We start from the raw sequence: 23069 nt of genomic DNA, 5'->3' as shown, positions 1-23069 counted from the left end.
GCACTGAGAAAGGAAGAAGAGCAATAAAAACCGTGTCATCTTCTCAGGCTCATTCTAGATCTTTTTTTTTCTTTTCTTCATTTTTTCCATTTTTATCAAAACTTACTATCCTAGCAAGGACATCTCTGCTGGCACAAGTCCTAACGCAGATGCAATTACATAAAAAAAGAAGCCTATTCTATTTGGGAACGTGCAAAAGAACTCTTACGTCTATTAGCTATAAACCTCTGCCAAGGCACATGGGCTCCAATTCAAGCACAGGTTTGCTAAAACAAAGGGAAGGGCTAAAGTACGTTTTCCTTCACTGTCAAAACTCACCTTCCTGTTAACACGCAATATGTACGAATTGTGACAGACCAGACAGCTTATTTAAGCAACTTCAAAACAATGTTTTCTTTTTTTCAGGTCTGTGACAGGTTGAAGTAGCTCTTCAATGTTACTTATATATTCATTCATGTCCCGGCTCATGCAGGTCCACTCTGACAGAACACTTGACATACTGTTCCACAGTCATTTTAAGATGATCTAAAACCAAACTCCCATTGAAATGTAAAATCCCAGCCTTCTCTCCCTGCCTGCTGCCCCTTGATCCTTGAGACTTCCTAGGGTCAACTCCAGCAATTGCACGGCTACATATCACACACATTCAACAGTGAAGCCTTACCACTCAATGACAGCTAGGTAGCTTTCAGGTTAGCTAGGCAGCTCTCAGATTAGCTAGGCCAGAGGGACACTAGGGCACAATTAGAGATTCCATGTCACCAAACAGCCCTGAAGAGTAGAAGTCCACCAAGCAAGAAAGTAGATGCCACATCTTCAACACAACTGCTGAAAACAGATGTTCCTGCCACCACAGGCCCTGTGTCAACAAGGACACATGCCACTTTAGCTGAAGTTGGGCTGCACCACTTAGTGCCACCAAAAAAAACCCATCCTTTTTTCCTGAACTCATCCAAAGAACCGGTCTTTGATTAAAATCGGTCCTGGATCAGTGTAAAAGGCAGTGCCAGAAGTGTCACTTAGACTGTTCCTCCTAGTCACCTTCATCACTTCCTCCCTCTGGCCACATCTGTATGTGGGCACAACTTCTAGGCAAAAGCAGGCAGCAAAAGAGGGGACCCCAATGACCCTTTCATTGTGATCATTGCTGGGCAGGCACCCTAGGAAAACAACCTATGTTTTTTCCAAATGCTCTTTTTTTTTTTTTTTTCTCAACCATTATGGTGCCCATGATTAAGAAGCAGAGCAAAAACATTGGGAAATCCTTCCTTTTGCAGGATGCTGCATGGTTTTATCTACTCAGGAGAAGGGATGGGAATTCAGAGCAATTGTCTTTCTGTGAAGCTGCTTCCCTTTTATGGAGTGGAGCACAGCTCCAGCTTGCACACAGTGCTGCTGTACTCCAGCCAGTGACACTCACGATTGTCTCAGAGAGCTGAGATTTTAAAAGTACACTGGCCTTGAATGAAATAAGCTGGCTGGCTGATGGTCCACCGGGTCTAGACGTGTGGCGGGGGGGCGAGGGTGGAACTTCAGTCATCAAGCAATTGGCGGCTCCAGCACGAAGTAAAGTCAGTTGCTATTTCAGGGAAAGGAAAGGCAACTGTTCCCTGGGGGGAATGACTGCACCAGCTCAGCACCAGGAATAGGCTGAGATTTTTGACATTTTTTTTTCCCTCTATACTTCAGGAAAAGCAAACACACAATGTTCATTCGCAGGGATCGTTTCCTGAACGTGCTGTGTGCTCGCTGTCCTGCAGGTCACTTTCCAGTGTGTCACATCCTTCTGCACAAGGGAGAGCAGGAAATGGCAAACTCCCAGTATGAGGCAAAGCATTCCCATCACTGCAATTGGTCCACAGGAGCTATAAATTGGTCTCCTCCAGAAACAGATCAAAATTTGTCTTTGGAGAGGTCGGCTGGAAACTAAAGGTAAGTTTGAACCAGTATTTTTTGGCGGTTCTCTGAGCACTGTATTAGGAAAGTGTTTGCAGGTTTTGTACTAGTGAATAGCTTATTGTTGGGGAAGTTTTTATCTAGGAGTATGAGTTGGCTTTATTTTCTTTTATGCTGGCATATAATCAGTGTATTCAAAAGACATGCATCACTGTGTGGTTTATGTTATATATTGAATGACTCTTCAATTAACTGCAGAGAGATGGCTGCTGTTATTACCTGAGACTGTTCTCAGCATGAAAATCTAAAGAACAAATCATGAAGAGTCCACAGGAATTGATATATTTAACGATCATCATATTGATCTGGTTTTAAGTTATTGATGATATGCTTATTTTTCATTTCAATGCCAATATCCATTTAACTTAAGTGTTAATCTTTGTGCTTTTAGCTTCATCTCTGACTATAGTGTAAAAAATAAGAGGACACTGCCTCCAGCTAAGAAAATCACAATATACCAAGTGGCTCAAATGGTCCAATGATACCAAGAGAGCCTGGGGTCATTGTTCTGAAGGGCATAGTGGAAGGTCCTAAAGGATTTTGTGTGAGATGGATTAGGACATCCATCCAAGTAGAAGGGAAAAAAATCTGCAGTGAGAATTACTTACACACTTCAAGATGGAAAGACTCTCTATAATAGGTGGTTTCCTCCTTCTGAAACACAAGGATTTGGCAGAATGAAAGCCCCAAGGATGCTAACTATATAGTGTGCCCTTGTGAGGGTCCAGACACCTCCAGTTCACATAGTATAGAAGACTTAGAGGTGAAAAAGTGGCTGCAGCAATGAATAGTTTTGCTTAATTGTCTCTGGGACAGGATCTTTCTGCTACAGAGACGTCTTTTAGCTATGAGGGCATTATGAACTGCAAACAGCTTCTTAGCTAGACCTTGCCAGGTGCAGAGGCAGCACAACCTTACGCACAGTGTAATGTTGTAGAGCACGAAAGCTCTGCTCCCACCAGACAACTGGTGATGCTACACTCCTGTTGCCTTCCTTGCCTCAGTTGCCCTATAGGTAAGTAGGGTTAAGGATGCTTCCTTCGTAAAGCACGTTTGCAACCTGCAAATGCTTATTGGAACATTTTTTTCTACCCTCATGACACAGAGCAGAGATCGCCTACTACTGAAAACATGAAGATTCATCCTCTAGAAGGGAAGACACTCTCCTGCTATCTCGCCAGGGGAGTTTGCAATAGTTTTCAAGCCTTTTGTATTCACAGGCCCCTGTATTTCCCCTGTTCGCCCGTTCCCAAGGGAGTGCACACGGAAAGTGGGCTCACTTTTCTGATGTGACCTTCATGAACCTTTTAAACAAGGTCTCCTTGCCACTGTCGCTAGGGATCCACCACCACCAGTTGGACTAAGCACCACAGAACAATGGTTCCCATCTTTGTCCAGACCCTGATGCCAAGTTACAATAGGAAAAAAATGCTGCAGGACCTAGAGTTGCTTAGGCTTAAAGAAAGGAAGGATGTTCACAATACCCATGTGGGACATCAATGAGCTTCTCACCTCCTAGATGGAAAAGCCAGACCTTGACTCCCCTCAGCAGCTTCCCTCTATCCTCCTTTAATGGGAAATGACCCCTAAATAGCAACCTGGGATGGGTGGCTTTCGCCTCCTTGGAGCCTGGCCTTTCTTGTGAAAGATGCCCTTGAATACTGCAGATCCTGTGAATACCATCATGGGGACAATACAATAGTTCTGGCAGCATTACTGCTCTGGGCGCTGAGCCACTTAATCTCAAAGGAATTTCTGTCCCCAGGGTTGGAGGTGTCTTCATAGAGGTAATTACAACAGCACCTCTGACCCCAGCCTTTAAGATATTTTAGTCTTCTCAGGGAACAAGAAAAACAGTGGAATATGGTAATTACATGTACACGTGTGTACGTGCACGTGTGTGTATGTGAGTGCGTACATGTGTGTAGATGGCAAACCTTTCATGTAGGTGGGTGAAGCAAAGGAAAAACTGGCTGGATGCCATCCCTGAAATGGTGGTTCACACTGAGCGTGTCTCATGGAGTTTTTATCATAAATCTCAACCCAGCCTTTTCTGCTTCTGGACAGGGGCCATGGAGAGAAACGGTGCTGCCTTTCCCCAAACGCTAGACCCCACGCACGACTTCCACATTGCACTGCTAGATCAGAGACAGAGGCTGCGTGGCCAAATTGCTCACCTTCACAAGGCGGCTCGTAAACTCAGCAAGCTCCGCAAAAGGTCCCTGATTGCCAATGTCAGCGGGAGCACCCTGACTGCTGCGGGAGCAGTCACAGCCATTGTGGGGCTGTCCCTCAGCCCAGCAACGCTGGGAGCCTCTCTCCTGGTGTCAGCTGTGGGCCTGGGTCTGGCCACAGCCGGGGGGGCTGTCAGCATCACCTCCGATCTCTCCTTAGTGCTTTGCAATTCCCGGGAAGTGAGGAAGGTGCAGGAAATCGCTATGACTTGTCGGAAACAGATGAGGGAAATCCTTGGCTGCCTGGAGTTCCTCCGCCGGGGGCAAGGCCCAGGGGACCCCACACTGCGCCAGTCAGAGAAGAGAGCCTCCATCTCACTGTACAACTCCGTCTGCTTCATGGTCTTCTGCGGCTCCCACAGCTTCCTCGTGCCAGACTACACAAAGGAGGTCACAAAAGTGAGCCAGGCAGTGCTGAAGGCCAAAATCCAGAAGTTGGCTGCCAACCTCGAGACCTGCACTAGGGCAATGGATGAAGTCTGTGAACTTCTTGAGTCCAGGACAGAGCTTTCCCAACACACTAGAAGACCCAACTTGGGTGCTAAAATGACTACTGAGATCCTAAGACCATCCAGCTGAAACAGTGTTTGCCCTATAACTAAAACCAGGCTTGGAGACATTACATTATTAATTGTCACCATTAGCAGCAATAGCTACCTGTTGCTATTGTAATATTGGTGGTGCTAATCCACACAGGTGCACACATCTCTCATGTGCCTTATCTATATCGGAACACAAACTCCTTCCTGATAGGAAGCTAAAGCTTCCACACACACACCACCAACTGACAGTAGCCACCTGATTCAGGTTGGAGGTTATGATGGACTGTTGTGTACACAGCAGCAGATCCCAGAGCCTGAAGGCAGGGGCAAGTGGCCGTTCCTCAGGTCCATGTTGCCCCAGCCATCTGCCCGGCTCTGCCCCCACCAGGCAGCAAAAAGTAGTGTGTTAGGAGGCTGATGAAATCCCTGCAGTCCCGGTGCTGACTGAACCTGGTTTGTAAATAACTTACGAATCTATGAATGGTAAAAGGGCTGAGGTACACTCAAAGAGCCAGCAGCTGCCAATTCCTCATTGAGTACTGTCCTGTTACCAAGGTACATTTGGAAACGCTGTTGAAGGAAGCAGCTCCAGATATGATAGACTGTATGGATAGCTCATCACCCCCAGGTGAAATAGCAGGGTCAGAAATTGTTATCCCTTTTGAAGAAACCTCTGCAGGCTGAGAACTGTGATGTCTGTGTTCTATTTATTTACATAGGATTATTTTAAGGTTTTGATATTGTATTTAAAGATGTATATTTTTTTTTTTTTTCTTTTAAAAAGGTGGCCTCTGCTCCAAAGGAAAGCAACTGTTCTTAGAGGCAAAGCAAGTCTGTGGCATGTGAGAGCAAGTTACCTGTTCTTTGGCTGTGAGGGAGGGCAAGCCCCTGTAGAAAAGAAAAGCATGGCTGGAATGCTGGTAACTATAAAATAGGTGAAACACGGTCAAACAGTGATGACAGATCTTATAAACCAAAGCAGGAGAAGGACAAGTCAGTGACCCGGGGACCAGAGCCTGCCTCAGGGCACTGGTAGAAGAAAGCAGTTATACCTCTTGCAGCAGGAAGGGAAATGTAAGTTGGTGCTACTGGTCTGAGCTGGAGCCCAGCTGTGATGGAAGCGCATCTGAGAGGTGGAGGTGCCGCTCTCCCTGCAGTCAAGCAGCCTATGAGACCCACAGTGGTTTGTCTGAGGGAGGAGGCAGCGCTCATGGAGAGCTACGTATACTCATAGCAGGGAAAGGCTTCCTTTGTCCCAGGGAAGGCTTCATGTTAGCAAAATATATATTGGTACTAGTACTCAAGAGGGGTGCAGGGGAATAGGATGATTCAGTGGCAGAACACTTAGGAGAAAGGGCTGGGACCCTCTTCCAAGTGACTGTTCTGCTAGATATGTCCTTCATGATCTTTGACCCCTCAGTGCCTCAATTCTCTGCCTAAAAAATGGGATAGTAGCACTTCCCTACCTCACAAGGATGTTTCTGGGACAAATATTGAAAAATGCTCAAATACTCTGATCATGGGAATCACGTCAGCACCTGGAAGAGGTACAAGGAAGAGGCCCCAGAAACTAGAGACAACTAGAGGAGTTAATGCAGGGATAATCCCACCTTCGCAAGTAGCCTCAGTGGATAAGTGAAACTTCCCTGCAGATGCATATATCAAAATGATTAGAAAAACCCACACTGTAATTCTGTAACACTGAGCAAACTCTGGGGAAGGGCAACACTTCAGCTCACAAAGCTCGAATCCTTGTCCTTTTTGTCTCTTCCTTTCATGACATCAACATTTGTTTTTTCACGTAAGAACAAAAGCCTTGGTCCCTCAGTGTGACTCTGTAATGCCCGTGTCTGTTTACCATAAATGAACTACACTGTTGGTTCGATTAAACGAATATGAAGCACTTTTGTGTCAGTCTCTCTGCCCACCTGCACGTGACCACATTCCTGCCCTTTGGCTCACCCTGCTCAATTTCATGCTCCAGCACTGGAGTCAGGGAATCAATATGAGCAGCTGGACATGTTCAGGAGGCAAGAATGAAAAGTGAGGTCCCCAGATCCATGCCACACAGCTGGCATTGGTGTATGAGTGTACATGATTTTGCCTGTGTGAGTGCATATCCTGATGTGAACATTAGCCTATATACACTGTGGATGTTGGCCTCTGACATGCAAACACTGAGGTGCATAAGTGTGAGCACCCTATGGAAAGGCAGACAGGATGTGACATTTTTCTTAGTGCTCCAGCGTATCACCAGCTAACTCCACAAGATCAGTTACGACTTCACAATGCTTATGAGATGACTGGTTTCATCATCACAGAGAAAATAATGTAATATATTCTTTTCCTACCTCCTCCCCAGTCTTCTGGCAATGCAGCTTTGTCCACACATCCACACACAGGGAACAACACAGGAACAGCAACAGTTCTGAACAGAAAAATTTGGCTGGCAGAAGGATCTGAATTTGATAGATTTGATTTGAGCTTCACTAGTGCTTGTTTATCCTGCTCAGCACAGTCCTGCGCTGCAATCGCAACCACTGTATCAGCAGCTGGGGACAAATCAGATACTTGCTTCTAGTCTCAGCTACACAGAAGCAAAAAATCCTGCTTCTGCTGTGTTTTTCACTAGGCTAACCCTTCGCTTGAAGTCTGGATTTGGGTTGTTGTGCAGTGCTGCTGTGTGAGTGTAACTGAGCCTAAGGTACAACGCTCCCCTGGCCAGGTCTCAGGCACTCCCCTCTCTGGATTTGTTTGCTAGGAATGCAAAGGGAAGCTTAGGCAGAAAGTGGGATCCCCAGGCTGAAAGATCTACACAGGACAGGGGAGCTGTGTGACTTTGCACCGAAACCCATCCATTGCTCTTGGACACCTTCTAAGTCAGGTGATCCTGTGAATCTATGTCTGCACCCTCACACCTCAGCTACACTTGATCTAGCAGCCAGCAGACAGGGCAGGAGGTGGCTGAATCCTCCTCACCCAGCTCTAGGCATGCCATCCTGCCTCCTCCCATGCAGACAGCACTGAATCTCATGCAGTACCCTGGAGAGGTATCTCCGGGAGCTGTGCTGCCAGAAATCTGCTGTATTTGGGGGTAAGATTAATTACTTACTACTTTGCTCCCTGAAACAGCACAGTGCTGGGTCAGACAAGCACCATAGCTGATACAGAGAAAGCACCAGAAGCAAGTGGCCTGGGTTGGGACAGGTTGCACCTGCCCCAGCATTTGCATCGACTTAGTTCTGATATTGTGACTCCTTTAGAGTCACAAGCAACATTCGGGGGAAGTGACTTTGATAAGCAGCTTTTTTACTAGTAGTTATTTACCCTTTAGAGTAGCAGATATGCTGATGGAACACTTCCTTTGGTATCTAGGCAGCGGAGGGAGAAGTGTACGTGTGTGATCTGATGTTTAGGCAGGGCTGGCAGTTATGAAGTCTGGTTTGCTGATGCCATTTTTACTCCCCTTTTATTGAAGCTGCTGAAGGGAGGAATGATTCAATGGGGAAGCAGAAGCGCATACATGATTTTAATACAAAGTCACATAGTATGTATTGAAAACACAATAAAAAGTGTCTGACAAATGAGCTCAAGTACAGTCAGGGAGTCAGGATACACTAATAGCCTATCTCTGGACATCCCAGTGGGTAGACAGCACCATTTACTGTGACCTACTATACACACTGTCCATCTTGTCTTATTATGCATCCCTTATGAAATAGTTTGCATTATACCTGCACTAAAATTCACCTGCTGTGGATGCTCCCACCCTGTCCCCCCCCAGGCAAAACTGAGCTTGTAACATGCAGTAGGGCTAGGAACATATTTGGTTAAAAGCCAAGTCTAAAAGCCCTGGAGTGAAAACTTCTGATCCAGTCATAATCTGCAGTGTCCTGTGCTGAAAAGCACAGAAAGGGAATCAGCATTTAGAAGTGGTAGTTACTTTATCACACATCAGCATTCTCAGCAGCAATTTAGGACAAGAGGGAACTTTTATTCAAATACATCTACTGTCAAAAGGGAATTACCCAAACTGGAATTTCACGAGAATGGAATTTCTCCACCCTGCTTCCCACCAAAACAGCACCTACCATTTTATATGGGCAATGAGTTCAACAAAGAATCACAAGCAGCGATTTCCTGTCACATCCCTAGCTCCATTTCCTGAGACATCCCAGTCACCCTTACAAGGGTTCATGTCTAAGTGCTGGCCAGGCTTAACCTTTAGCAATAATGATATATAGCAAGCTCTTGACTCAGACTGCTGTAATTTTTTGAAACATGGTCATAACTAGCATCTACGCTGGGTGTTTCTTTTCTTTTTTTTATTTATTATTTTAAAAGAATTTCTCCTGAGCACAGTGGGATGCAGCAGTTTCATTTCCACTGCTGCCCAGTGAATTGTTTCAGGCTTCCTCTCCTTTCCCTGTCATGCAGAGCGTTTGTTTGGATTTCCTCTCACTTTCCTCATTGTTCTGGGAGCAAAGGAAATGACACCCTTGAAATCCAGTGAGAGATGCTCAGGCATGTCAGCATTTCCACTGAGAGCACACCTGGCTGGGCTCCCCAGCCAGCAGGAGAGAGGGAGGTCTGCTCAGAAATGCGGTCAAAAGCTCCATTTTGCAATTGACTCTGCTGTCCTTTTAAAGCCCAAGCTCCTGGGTGGGTTAGTATCCTTTTCCTTAAATCAAAGGAGGTTCTCACCTACCTGTAAGGTTGCCCTGCTCCAATCAGCACTGGGACTACAGATCAGAGAGGCCATACCCAGACTAGATGGAAACCAACTAGCTCAGGAACTACCATCATGCTATGATAAGTTTGATGCTGCTCTCCCTCAAAGGACACTAAATCTATCAGCATTTTCACCTCTCACTGGGCACTTGCAGGCTCTCTGAATCACAACGACAGCAATGAAGAGAACTGGAGAAGTGTCATTTCATGCTGTGAGTCGTCATAGTTCAGTTTATTTTATGTATTTCTGGCAAAGTTGCACATTAGCTATTACTATAATCAGGAAAACAAGGTGGAACAATGACAATTTTTTTTTCTTTCGTTAGTACTTCAAACTGTTTCATACCAGCACTTCTGAAGTTTACTTACTCTTTATGTGTATTATACATGTAGGTTTATCTATTGTATTTTTGTGCCTGGTGAGCTCATTTTGTTTTGCATTTTCAGAATTGTAGAATTTATGAGTCCAGAACACCCATATCACACACACTGCCTAAGCAATGCAAATGCTGAGCTGCGGGCCAGAGGCTCAGCCATTCGCAGTTAATGGCAAGCAGGCAGTTTTCGGACACCCAATTCAGTATGCTCGAGTCCCCAGCCCAGGTGGCTATAGCTCTGTAACTCCCCCTTCCCTGGAGGTCAGGGGGAGTTCTCCCCCAGTTTCTAACTTAGCAAACCACAGCACTCATCACACAAATCGACCCCCCCTTGCAGAAGTGTAAACCTAATTAAGTTTAAAGAAAACAAGACTTGGACACATTTAAAAGAAAAGCCTCCTCAAGTGTGCTGCTTGATAACCTTGTGCAGAGACGGGATGTTCCCACAGACACGGCCCACGCAGGCTCCTTCACAGCAGGAGAGCAAAAAATGACAGCGTTTGGTACCCACTTCCCCCAGGGTTGCGCTCTGAAGAACGTGAGCTGCAGACGACACCTTCTGACCTCAAGGAAATGAGATCGCCTGTACCTCACGGCGGCAGTACCACCGTGGCAGCGCTTTGATGGCACGGTGCGGCCCTTCCCATCCTCCCTGAGCGCCAGCCCCGCTCCGGCCACCGACGGCAGCTGCGAAAGCGTCCACCCCAACGGGCAGCAACTGCCGAGCCGAGCCGAGCCGAGCCGAGCCGAGCCGAGCCGAGCCGAGCCGAGCCGAGCCGAGCCGGGCCGGGCCGGGCCGAGCCGGGCCGGGCCGGGCCGGGCTCCGCTCCGCTTTGCCCCGCCCCGCTCCTATTGGCTCTTTCCCCGGAACTACAAATCCCATAACACCCGCGAGGGGACTACAACTCCCAGAGTGCTCTGCGCGGCCTCAGAGCGCCACGGCCCAAAATGGCGGCAGGAGGGGGAGAAGGGCAGGCGGCGGAGCCCGAGGCGGCAGTAGAGCCGGAGGTAGCGGCGATGGAAGAGCCGCGGAGCTTCAAGGACCTGGTGAGGCCGGCACGGGCCCGGGCTGTAGGCGGCGCCAGGCCCGGCGGAGGCGCGGTGCGCAGGGAGCAGACACGTGCGGCGTTGTCGCCGCGTTGTTCCGCCGGCGTGGTGGTGTGGCCGGGCATGGGGAGGTGTGGGGAGCTCAGGCTTCTGCTCCCGGGAAGCTGGTCATGCTGCTTCCGTCTGTGCTCCTCAGCTGGTTGCCTGGGTTTCTTTCAGTTGTGTTAACTTGCCCAGGCGTTTTCCCTTTTCCATGCTCGTGGGATACCCCTAGAGGGGAGGAGAGACAGCTGGGGGGTGTGTGGAAAGTTCCTGTTGTAAACTATGAGAAAATGGCAAGTTTCTCACTGCTGTCAGTCGCCTCGAACAGTTTTGAACCAATCTATGAAGTTACTGGTGGAGGGGGGATTACTGTGAGCAGCCTGCCCTTTCATGTAGTTGCATTGAGGCCCTGATGGGGTTTGTCCCTGCAGTAGACAAGCTTGGCTCTGTTGTAGCATGTATATAACTTAATCGTGTGTTTAAATTTAGGTCTCTTTGGTGATGTCTTTTTGCCTTTTCTCTTTTCACTACTGTTCAGGGGGTGACAGATGTCCTGTGTGAAGCTTGTGACCAGTTAGGATGGAAGATGCCAACAAAGATCCAAATAGAGGCTATTCCAGTGGCACTTCAAGGTGAGCAGTGTGCTTCTCTGATCCCAAATTTGGGAATGCCTCAGGAGCAATATGTGAATGAATTTTGCTGAGTGAGGAGTGGTAGGGATGAGGATGTTCTCACTTCTTCATCACTCAAGATCTCTGCCTTGAAGTAGTGCTTGTGTTCATTCTTGTGTCCTCTCAGATGCAGTTTGGAATAGCAATTTCTCCTGTAACACTGACTGCAATTGCAAACTTTCAAATAGGTACAAATGTGGGTTCTTGGGTGTTCACTACTCTTGCATAGTTCTGACACTTCATGTTAAATAGAATTACTGTCAATCATTTGAGCTGCTAATATGCATTGACCATTTTCTTCCCAAAATACTCGAGGATATATAGGAAACTTCTGATAGATATAGGACTGTGCCTCTTCTAGTAGAGAACTACAGCCTGTGTGTGAAATTGGAGGTGCCTTGACTGATTACACAGCTTGTATAATCTGCTTTGCTCTGAGCAGGCAGTGCTTTGAAATTAGATTTCTGGAGTAGGTAATAACCAAACTACAGTGACTTTCTGTAACCATCCTGGAATTACAGGAAAATAAATTGCTGAATTCGGCAAACATTTCTGCTTCTGGAATTTTGGTTATGTGGTGGTTTTTTTGTTTGGTTGGTTGGTTTGATTTTGGTTTTTGTTTGTTTGGTTGGTTTGTTTTTGTTTGGCTGTTTTGTTAGTTTTTGGGCTTGTTTGTTTGTTTTTTCTTTGGTTAAAAAAAAAAAAACCAAAACCAAAACACTGTGAAGCAGGAACAGAACAGTGTAGTGACAGAATGGGAATAAACCTTTCAATGTCAACTCTGTTCTAGTACTTAACTGTTATCAGACTCTTTTACACCATGTGTAAGATTCTCTTAAAAAAAACAAAGATAAGATTGCAATCCTGAAAGGTTGTCTCCAGTTTAAGGCCTGTTGGCAGCATATTCTCAGCTGTAGGAGCGTAGGAGGTTAGAATGGATTCTACTGATGAATTCTATGCCATTGTCTGCACTGTTTTTGAACAAAGGATTTGCTGTTCTAATCCTTCTTGCTGCAAGCCATGAAGCAATGGCACAGAATTGATTGTGGCTTGTGAAATGCGAGTTTGGTAGTGCTTTTTTCTTGTAGTTGATATAACTCAAGTCTCAAACTTGAGTTATAGACTGGAGTCTATTTCCTTGTAAGCCTGTAAACAGGCAACAGTTGGTATAGAATACTTAGCCAGGTAGAAGCAATAGGCTGAAAGTTGACAGGCAGATTTGAGAAATAATAAAGGGTGTTTTGAACCTAAATTTTGTATGAAAACCTGTATGTTTGCAGCAGTTTAACTAGAGAATGGAAAGAATCGAGACTGTAATTGTTGTACAAATGAATTCACTCTAAAAATGCTGCAGAGATATCCTGAAATTCTTTGGTTTGGCCCTTTGCTCTTCTTTACCTTTTATGTGTCTTTTCTGCCCTCTTCACCCCATCCTTAGGGAATTCTTGTGCTTTAAAGGCTTCTTTCTCTGGTGTAAATTTGTAACAGTTTTTGCCCTCCTTGCTGCTCCTTGCAGGCAGAGATGTCATTGGACTGGCAGAAACTGGGTCTGGAAAAACAGGAGCCTTTGCTTTGCCAATTCTTCAAGCACTGCTGGAAACACCTCAGCGATTATTTGCTCTTGTTCTTACACCAACAAGGGAGCTGGCCTTCCAAATCTCTGAGCAGTTTGAAGCTCTTGGATCCTCCATTGGTGTCCACAGTGGTAAGTAGCAGTTTTCCTGAAGACTGAATTTTGTCAGCTCTAGACTGCAAAGGGAAAAAGTAGAAAGGATTTGTATGGAGGGTTGAACAAAAGGTGGGAAAAATTTGTGATGCTGGAAGACAGATATCTGGTATTAGTTTTGGGAAAGGAAGACTGCATGGTCTTTCCTTGTGGAGTAGTCTGCAACTTTTCTGCATGTTATGCCCAAACAATGCCCACCCAGTTAAAGGTGGAAGTATCTTCTCAATAGTAAGTTTGTGTCCAGTGAAACTGCATAGACCTCCACTCTATAGTGTGATGTAGTTTAATATTTCTTTCAGACTGTGTCTATTGGTGGCTTACATATTCTCTACAAACATAAAAGCTTTGTGAGTATTTTTAGAATTCCTCTATTTTTGCAGCTGAGTAAAGCTGCAAGGTAAAGATTCTGCCTATAGCTCTTCAACTGTGAAAATAAAATACTCGGGGCCAGTAAGGACTTAGGAGGCCTGGGAAGGTCAGCTGTGCTAAAATAAAGTGAGTTCTCATAAAGATAAGTAGCCTTTCATTTGTACAGAGTTGTTGTGGGTGGCAGAGAGGAGGAGGAAACTGGTGCCAGGGGCTGGCTGGTGCTACACTGAGTGTTTCACTGTATTCTATTTGTCCTGCAGCAGTTATTGTGGGTGGCATTGACACGATGTCTCAATCTCTGGCCTTGGCCAAGAAACCACATGTTATAATTGGTGAGTTTATGTGCTGGGGCTACAAAGTATGAGTATTATCAAACTGTAGGTGTCCAAAGAAAGAGTGCCAAAGGTTTTGTTCATTTGAAGGAGAAGTAAGAATGTGTCTTTCATTTTGTTTTGTCCTGAGTCTGGGTACTGCCTGGTTCATGTTTCTAAAGTATACACCAGTAGCCTTGCTGCTACAGGTTCATTCCAGAACATCCCGCTAAACTGCCTTTGGCTTGTTTCTTCATTCTCCTGAAGTATTCAAAATGCTGGTCTCATCCTTCTCAGTAAGGCTCGTCTACAGTCTCTTTTGTTTTGCATTTTCTTGTGGGGGAAGGAGGGCATGCTTCAAGAGAGTCTGACTCCATTAATCTTATTTCAAAACGTTCTGAAGATACCCTATGAAAGAGTCCTTCCCACAACACAGTCTGCCGTTAACTTCTCTCGGGCAAAGAATCCATCTCTGTAAGCAATGACTCTTTGTATCTTTTCCTTCCATTCTAAACTTGCTCTCATTATTTTGTTGGTAGCAACCCCTGGCCGTCTAGTTGATCATTTGGAGAACACAAAGGGCTTCAATTTACGAGCTCTCAAGTTCCTTGTGATGGATGAGGCTGACCGGATCCTTAACATGGATTTTGAGACAGAGGTAGGAATCTGCTAAAAGAAGAGATTGGAACACCACATTAGTCCCTTTGAAATCACTTCAGCCTATAGTAAACACTGAGCTGCTCTGTAGAAATTAATAGCAAATTGTAACAAAGATCTAATAATTGCACAGAAGTCTGTGGTGGGAGTAGAACTTAGCAGAGTTCTGCAGAGCACTGGTAAGACAGTAGGAGGCATTTTGTTTCTGAAATCTGCTGTTTTTTCTGGAACACCTGATATTGATGCAGTTACTGTGGAACACGCCACGTGCACGTTCCTGCAGGAGTATTGCATGAGGTTTGCACTGCTAATGGGCTTCTGGAGTTCACACCGTCAATAAGCAATCAGTCTACACCTTTCCTTTAGCAGAGAGTAGATTTGGTCCTGCTGTGAGTCTTTGAGTTGCATGCAGGCATTACTCTTCATTTGGATGATCATTATATTTGAGGAGGCTTATGTCTTGATGGCTGTTTTATTCAGCATTTCTATTTCCTTTCTATTTTTACAGGTGGATAAGATATTAAAAGTGATTCCTCGAGACAGGAAGACGCTACTGTTTTCTGCTACCATGACAAAGAAGGTGAGAGCAGTTTTAATTCTCCTTCCATCAGGCTATACAACTAGAGTGTATGATACCGGTTTCTGACAAGATCTCTCATTGATCTTCCCAGGTTCAAAAACTCCAGCGTGCTGCTCTGAAGAATCCTGTTAAATGTGCTGTTTCTTCCAAATATCAGACGGTTGAAAAACTACAGCAGTACTACATTTTCATCCCCTCCAAATTCAAGGTAATGCCACTTCTGGCCTTGTCTTGCTGTTCCCACATCTGCCCAGTATGTTCTCTGGCTTGTGCTTATTCTTTAATGTGGCAATTGTGATTACCTGTTTTCTTTCTTTCTTTTTCTTTTTTTTTTTTTTTTCTTCCGCAATAAAATTCTTTTCTTTTCCGTCTGTTTCTTCACAGGACAGCTACCTGGTTTATATCTTGAATGAGCTAGCTGGAAACTCTTTCATGATATTCTGTAGTACATGTAACAATACTCAGAGGACTGCTTTACTGCTCCGCAACCTGGGATTCACTGCCATTCCTCTCCATGGGCAGATGAGTCAGGTATGGGTATACCCCACAGAATGGAGTAAACAGGAGACCTTGGGAAATGGGCTGCACCAAACTACATCACAACTACCTTGCAGAAGGAGTATTTCACACCTAGTGGACTGGACTGATCCCTAAAAGTGTAACTAATGTGAATGCTACCACTGATTCTGTAGTTCAAAAAAAAAATCAGAGAAGTTAGATATTTTTTTTTTTTTTTTTTTTTTTTTGTATTTTATCCCCCAGCTGTTCTGTACCAGTGTTTCAACAAGAGCGTATTAACCAGAATGAGCATTATTCTCTCATTCCCTTTTTGTCCTCATCTCTTCCAGAATAAACGCTTGGGCTCTCTAAACAAATTCAAGGCAAAGGCACGTTCTATTCTACTGGCTACTGATGTTGCAAGCAGAGGTCTGGACATCCCACATGTAGATGTGGTGATAAACTTTGATATTCCCACGCACTCTAAGGTAAGCCAGCTGAGAGCTTCTGGTCACCAGGAGGCATAGTGAAGCTAGACAAAGGAACAAAGACGCCTTTTCTCTGTTCTGCTGACTGGAAGTGTAGTTCACAGTTCTGTAGATTAAAAGACGGAGTTCAACCCCAGCAATTGAGTTGGTATCTCAGTTTGATTGGGTGGCCTCATCTGGATTGTAGAACTGATTCCATAAGTGAAGCGGGGAAGTGACAGATGTTCTATGTCTTCGTATTTTTGCTTGGAGTATGTGCTTTGCTGTATTACATTAAAGGACTTCTAGACTTTGAAAACAGTTTTAACATATTACTAGTTTCAGGTAGTCACCTCTGTTCTGTGGTCCAGGTCTGCCTTCACATTTTAAACCGTGTGTGAAAAAAAAAAAGGTAAAAATTCTCCCATTATGTTCAGTGAGTATTTGATCAAGAAAAATGTCTTTTTTATGTTTCACCTTCATATCATAAAAGTACAGCAAACTGGAAAAAAAAGTGAGTCACTAACTCTATCGAAAGTATAGTGTTATCTTAGGGGTGTGGTTGTTTCCTGGCCTGGTTTCATACCAGGCAATACCTATTAACATGCAGTTCAGGAATTGCTATTGTTCCTTATAACGATCAAAGATACAACACATTGAACAGAAGAAAGTATGGGAGTTCTTTTGAAGATGCTGCTTTTGACATTGTAAAAGGACAAAAGTTAAAATAATGGTAGGGGTAGCACTGTAACTGTTGTTGCAGTTTTTGTGCCCCCCACCCCATCTTGTCTTGTTGCTTCTAACCATGTTGTAGAATGCATCCTTTCTCATGATGCTTCCTTTCTCCACAGATCCTGCATCGAGAAGGGAGTATTTTAATTTCTATAATGCAGTATAAAACCTGAAAAACAGCCTAGAACCATATAAATGGAAGATAATAAATCAGATGCTTCCAAATTACTCTCATTCATCATCCCTTCCTCTGTGCTTGCCAAATTTAAATCAACTTGCCAGAGAGTTTGTCTGGAAGACAGGCAAACTGTAGAGCACTAGATCCCAAAAGTGAAAATGCAGGCACTGGCTCACTTAAAATATTAGCTTTCCGAGGAAGTGATAGTTCATTAGGAAAGTCATGTATCACAACTTTTCTCCTGCAGTCTTGAATAATTGAAGGTGGTTGTCTTCTTTAGAAAGAGAAGAATTCAAATATTACAACCAAAGATAAAAACCAAACTCACAAGCTAGCATCTTTTCAAATGCTAATGCTGCACATGGTCCTGAGTATTTAATCCAGGCTGTATTTTCTCCCTATTTTCCTGTTCTTTCCGAAGAATTACTTGGGCTGATTTCCCATAGCTTCTGTTCTGTGTTATTTGCACATATCTTGTTGCTGATCAGGAAAATTGTTTTCAGGATTACATTCATCGTGTTGGGAGAACAGCTCGAGCTGGGAGATCTGGCAAATCTATCACCTTTGTTACACAGTAAGTGTTAAAATATGGGAGACTTATTATTCCCAGCTGTATTTAAGAGCAGAAAACATCTGAGCTTATCCTGGGTGAGGAGAAAATACTGCTTTTCATTTTGAGGTGCCAGTTGATTTATTTAGTTAAAGAAGTGAGAATTCAAAGCCCAGGGTAGGGAGGGGGAAAAGTCTGGTTAAGTTTTAGAAGCTATGTAATGAGCAGAACTAACTGTTTATAATTTGATTGTATACTATACATACATTTATATACTGTATAATGCAGCTCAAGTGTGTTTTTGATAAATGGGGAAGTGTTTGTCTAAAAAAAGTATTTGTCAAACATTTCTGAGCAGAGATGAGCTGAATAAATCCGTGAAGCCATCCTGAACTATAGCATCATTCAGATGCAGTTAAGAGTTGTTTGTGAGACCATCAGCACAAGTGAACAATACCTGTTCATAAGGAGTGGTGTCTGTGGGTGGTGACAGCTGAAGCCCTCTTGGGAGGGCTGATTCAAGCTGGTGCCTTGTCTTTTCTAAGGTATGATGTAGAGTTGTTCCAGCGCATTGAACACCTGATTGGCAAGAAGCTGCCAGCATTCCCTATGCAAGAAGAAGAGGTTATGATGCTGACAGAGCGTGTGGCTGAGGCTCAGAGAATTGCCCGAATGGTGGGTGCTGGCTCTTTGTCCCTCTACTCACTGTTGTAGCCTGGATTTCTTCAAGTGCCAGAACTCTTGGTCAATCTCTTGATTACATTGCAGGAGCTGCGGGAGCAGGGAGAGAAGAAGCGATCTCGGAATGATAATGATGATGACACAGAAGAAGCTATTGGTGTCAGGAATAAGGTGGCAGGTGGGAAAAAGAAGAAAAGGAAAGCCTTCTAGTTCGGTATTTGGACAGACGACTTGTATTTTTCTCTTTATGGCTACATGAGCTCTGCAAAAGCAGTCTTCCAAGCCCTTTCCAGGCGGTTTGTTTTCAGAACTACTTATGAAACCAGGCAGTCCACCTGGAAAACAACTTCTCTTCTGCTTCAGTAGTTACAGACTGAGTTTGGCCCATCGTGGCACCATGGAACCAGTCTTCCTTTCAGAAACACCAGACCATCACTTCTGGACCTGAAAGCAGGACCAGCTGTAGTCTGGTCCTGCTTTTTCACGAAAAGGTGCAGTGTGAGTGCAGCTTTCCCACTGCTGCAACCTGTCTTCCTACCCAAAACTCATTGAGTGTATCTGGGCTCAGGAGAGGAAGAAGTTAAAAGAAGCAGCTGAGTTTCCACAGCACAGCTGTGATGATTTTGCCTTAGTGAGGGGACATGTGACTTCAAGAACTCCCAAATATATTGCGCTGAATTTTAAAGCTGCCTGATTTTCCTTGTCTTATCACTGACCTGATCACTTTGAATATCAGCTCTTGCCAGGAGGTTCTCTTCTTAGGGCAATCTTAGAGATTCAGATGTGACATCGATAACTTCGACGTGTCAGCTGAAGAGTGGCCCAGCACAGAGAGAACCTGTTTCAGTAGGATTAGGCTATTTGCTGCCTGGAATTGGATGCAGAATCTGTAATGATTGGCAAGATCAAGGTTTTGGGTTTTCCTTGTGGCTGGTTCTTGTAGTACTCATAAGATAACACAAGGGGGTGCTACCTACGTAGGAAAGCGGCTCACGATCTGCGCGGTGAAGGAAAATGGGTATCGCGGTGGCTCGTTCTGTGTTTCCCTATTTACTTCTCTATCTTAAGCAGAATGCAATGCTGTATAATTAGATTCTTGCAAGAATGGGATAAATTTACCTATCTTCATATCAAATCATAAGGTTAGTGCTAGTTTCCATTGGCAATAAGAGTTTTCACACTGGATATTTCTGCTGGTGGGCAGAGAAGGGTGAGAAACTCCTTCATGATCACTTAACATGAAAATTGAATGTCTGTTAGAACCACTCATAAACTAGGTTTTCTGCTACCTGAAAAAAATATGAAAAAAATTCTGGTTTAGATCTAAATGGAAAGCAGAAACTACTGCAGTAGTCAAGATGAGCACAAGTTACTTCATAACATCACCATAAATGTAATATACACGTGTGCTAGTCAGAATGCTCTTATACTTTTGTTTGGAGCAGCACGTTTTGCAAAATTACAAGAAAAAACACTGTGGTTAAAACTAAAGAGAATCCATTTTTATTTAAAACAGCTCTGTTGTCTTCATGAGAAACAATCTGGTGTGAGTGTGAGTGTTCTTACTTTGTGGGTTTTTTGATAACAATTTACTCAGAAACCCACAAGTTTGATAGCTCTAAAGTAGTCCGAGTGGCAGATAAGGGTACAGATCTTGGATATGTTGACTGCTAAGAACACTCTTATAAGGCAGGAGGAGAGTGTGCATCTTCAGTGGGTTCTAGTGCAGAGTCAGGGGTGGAAGCCCAGTAGTGAGAACATGATAATTCTACAAGGCCCTTCAGTAAGGATCACCCCAGGTAAAAGGAAACTGCCCTAGAATGCACCAGACTAATAGAATGAGTGAGCACATGGGTGGATATGCAAATGCTCATTCCCTTTGGAGCAAGGGAACACTCCTGACTGATCTTCCGTCCTTCCTTACCCTTCACAATCAGGACAAGGTTGGTCCTGCTATCAGCGAATGAAGATTAAATCCATCTGAGGCTCCTAGGTCTCTGGAAATCTTGGTCTTATTCCCAGCTATGTAATAGACTGGTGGGGTCTCTAGCATATCTCTGTGTTCTTTCCTGTGTGGAAGGGTGTAACAGCAGAGAGAATCTGTTCTGGGTGAGGATCAGAGATTCTCCAACTCTCCTCTGCAGTTGAAAGAATAGCAGAGGAGAGAAGTGGAGTTGCTCCTCATGAAAAGGTCTAGAGCCTCCTTGAGAGGAGTGACTCCTGGATAGCTGGCCACGTCCCTTGGTTTGGAATGACAAGCTGTAGAAACACTTGACGTTAGAAAAGCAGAGGTCTCACCACACCCACAGTCTCACTAGTGCCTCACCTGCCACAGGTATGTGTATTCAATTTCAACTAAAAATATCTCAACCGGTTGGAGTGGCAGGAAATAGTTTCTTATAGTGACTACGCTGTGAGTGCTAGGTTAGAGAGTGTTTGTATAGCTGAAGTGGAATAGGGAGTGTCTAAAGATGTATTTGGTCAAAACAGAATTTGCAGCCAGGCTGGAGCAAAATCTATAGCTAATCTAATGAAACATGAGGGGAAAGGAACGGAGTGAGACCTGTCTCTCTCTGAATAAAAGTTCAGAAAATACCAGCACTGATATGTGCGTGGCTGCATACTTTTGTACAACAGATGTCAGTGTATTTGTTCAGTCAGGAGGACTCCTGAGGGGCAGTTCTGAAGCACACCTCTGCACGGCTCTGTGTCTTCACACAGCAGGGAGCTGAAATGGAGGATTAACCTTAGTGTGACATCGAGTAGGATGCAACCTGGTATTTTCCTGTGGCTTGAACTGAAGTGAAGTTTTGGTGAAAGCTGTGTTCTCAAAAGATGTTTCAGTAGGGGTGTTTGTAGTTTGAAACAATTCTGCACTTCCCAAGTCCATAATGAGAAGGTGATGATTTATATGATCATACTATATATGATTTGTATATTTAATACATACATGTATTAAATAAAGTTTTATAGTTTTTAGTACTACATAGGTGACTACCTCAGGTAGTAAAGAATGGGGATTTAGTGTCTTTCATTTAAATGTTCTACAGCTAGCAGGAGCAGGACAATCCTTTGGAAGGGAGGAGTAAAATTAAACATCGATATCAGTGTTGGTAACTGACTTCAAGATAAGCAACAATGGCTGCAAAAGGTAGCAATCCCTGCAGCCACACAGTGGGCCAGAGCAGAAGCTGTGCTGAATTGACCTGTCTGAAATGGATTTGGCTGTCTCTGTTCCCCTGTGCCATGTACCTGCTGCCCAGGGGCTGCAAGGAAAGACACAGGCAGGAAAGCACAGCTGAGAACCAAGGTGGGGTATTCAGGGCTTTTTTCTGTGGTGACTCAGACTTTCAGCCTGAGCTGAAGTCTGCTTAAAATAATAATGAGGAACACAGCCTGTTCATGGACCTGGCAGCCCCCCAAAAGTAGAGATGACCAAGAGGGAGAACTAAGTATGATGACTTTAGCAACGCCATTAACTTGTGATGAGAAGAGTCTCAGTTCAGGAGGGAACTCTGAGTAAGAAGTTATTTGGGAATCTTCAGGCTCTTCGTTTACAAAGCAGGACTGAAATTAGTAAACATTCACAGTTTAGCCAAACGCTGAAGAAGGAAAATACCCAAAATACTTAAAAGCCTTTGGAAGCACTTAAGAAGGAATGAAATTAATTGCGTGGTCTGTGAAAGACACAGGCACGTACCAAACATTCTGACATTATATAAATGTGAAGTTGTGGTTTGCCTGCAGCATCATATGAAGAGCTTCTGTAAATATTCAAGTGAGTAATTATTTCTTGTAAATGTTGCAGAACAAATACAACTTCTGTGCTAGAGGTTGTCCATGTAGTCATTCTGAATTCTTACTGCTCTGTATGCACTTATCAGTAGACTTTAAGGGGGGAAAAGCTATGACTGTGTAAGTATAGAGAATCAGGAGCGTGAGTTTCTGACAGAATCCCAAGTTTTGGGGTTAACTCCTGAGATTTAAAAAAAAAAAAAAAAAAAATAAAATTAAAAGGCACTTTCTAGTTTTCAGATAGCTCTTTCTCCTGGTCAGACTATGAAAGGCTTTTCCAAATAGCAATATTTAAAAGGGAGAGCTAAAGATGTTTTGTTCCTCTGGTGCCTAAGAAATGGGAATGGTCACTTGCCCTCTGGCTCAGGGATAAATACAGCCATACCTCCAGTGCTGTATCTTTTCCTGAGGACCCTTCACATATGGAAACTTATGATGAAGACAATAGCGCTTTCTCTCTGCTTCCAAAGCCCCCCGGGACACAGATATGTGCCTTCCTAAACATGATCATCAAGTATATGTCACGTTTCACGCTAAGATGTTTTGGACTGTGCCAAGGTTATGCCTGGTTGCGCAGTAGGAGACAGTAGCACTGTGCAGTCTTCAGCTGTTGATATTGTAGGTCCCTGGGGAGGGGTGGATGCCCTTGGAGCTTGTTGAGTGCCTTTTCAGGGGACTAGAAGCCTGAAGCTGTTTACTAGAGGTTAACACAGGGTAATTTTTCGTGCTCAAAGGGAAGAGGACTGTTTTTACCTTTGCCTTCTCTGCTGGAGGATCCTCATTGTTGCAGAGATGTGCATGTTGCTCTGTTGCCTCCCCCTAAAATAAAGGCTAGGGATAGGACTCTGTCAAAAGCTTCTGCCTTGCCATGGGCTTGGTGCTTGCTAAAGGCTACTGAGGAAAGGGAAATGCAATGTGGGCTTTC

At 44.4% G+C, this 23069-nt stretch overlaps 2 protein-coding genes across 5 annotated transcripts; both read left to right on the top strand.

Moving 5' to 3' along the window:
• Positions 1–1835: 1835 nt before the first annotated feature.
• APOLD1 (apolipoprotein L domain containing 1) lies at positions 1836–6635 on the top strand. Of its 2 annotated transcripts, none has more exons than XM_030480972.1 (2): positions 1836–1932; positions 4024–6635. In XM_030480972.1, exon 2 carries the CDS (start codon positions 4029–4031, stop codon positions 4767–4769), a length of 741 nt encoding a protein of 246 aa, XP_030336832.1. In that variant the 5' UTR covers positions 1836–1932; positions 4024–4028; the 3' UTR covers positions 4770–6635. The 2 variants fall into 2 exon arrangements, with proteins under 2 accessions (XP_030336832.1, XP_030336831.1); XM_030480971.1 differs by having other exon boundaries at positions 1900–1932; positions 3062–6635.
• A 4132-nt stretch (positions 6636–10767) lies between these two features.
• On the top strand, positions 10768–22181 carry DDX47 (DEAD-box helicase 47). 3 transcript variants are annotated; one of them, XR_003990395.1, is made up of 13 exons: positions 10777–10887; positions 11468–11561; positions 13117–13305; positions 13956–14027; positions 14546–14664; positions 15172–15243; positions 15335–15451; positions 15628–15774; positions 16092–16229; positions 17622–17692; positions 18214–18343; positions 18437–20684; positions 21400–22181. XR_003990395.1 is itself a non-coding variant. In XM_030478097.1 (12 exons), exons 1-12 carry the CDS (start codon positions 10789–10791, stop codon positions 18557–18559), a joined length of 1371 nt encoding a protein of 456 aa, XP_030333957.1. In that variant the 5' UTR covers positions 10768–10788; the 3' UTR covers positions 18560–22181. The 3 variants fall into 3 exon arrangements, 2 of the variants coding, with proteins under 2 accessions (XP_030333957.1, XP_030333959.1); XM_030478097.1 differs by having other exon boundaries at positions 10768–10887; positions 18437–22181; XM_030478099.1 differs by lacking the exon at positions 13956–14027 and having other exon boundaries at positions 10768–10887; positions 18437–22181.
• The last annotated feature ends 888 nt before the right edge of the window (positions 22182–23069 follow it).

This window comes from Strigops habroptila, chromosome 3, assembly GCF_004027225.2.
Source record: "Strigops habroptila isolate Jane chromosome 3, bStrHab1.2.pri, whole genome shotgun sequence".
In the NCBI taxonomy this organism is placed as follows: domain Eukaryota; kingdom Metazoa; phylum Chordata; class Aves; order Psittaciformes; family Psittacidae; genus Strigops; species Strigops habroptila.
The sequence above is the reverse complement of the archived record's forward strand: the minus strand, read 5'-3'. Positions and strand labels throughout refer to the sequence as shown.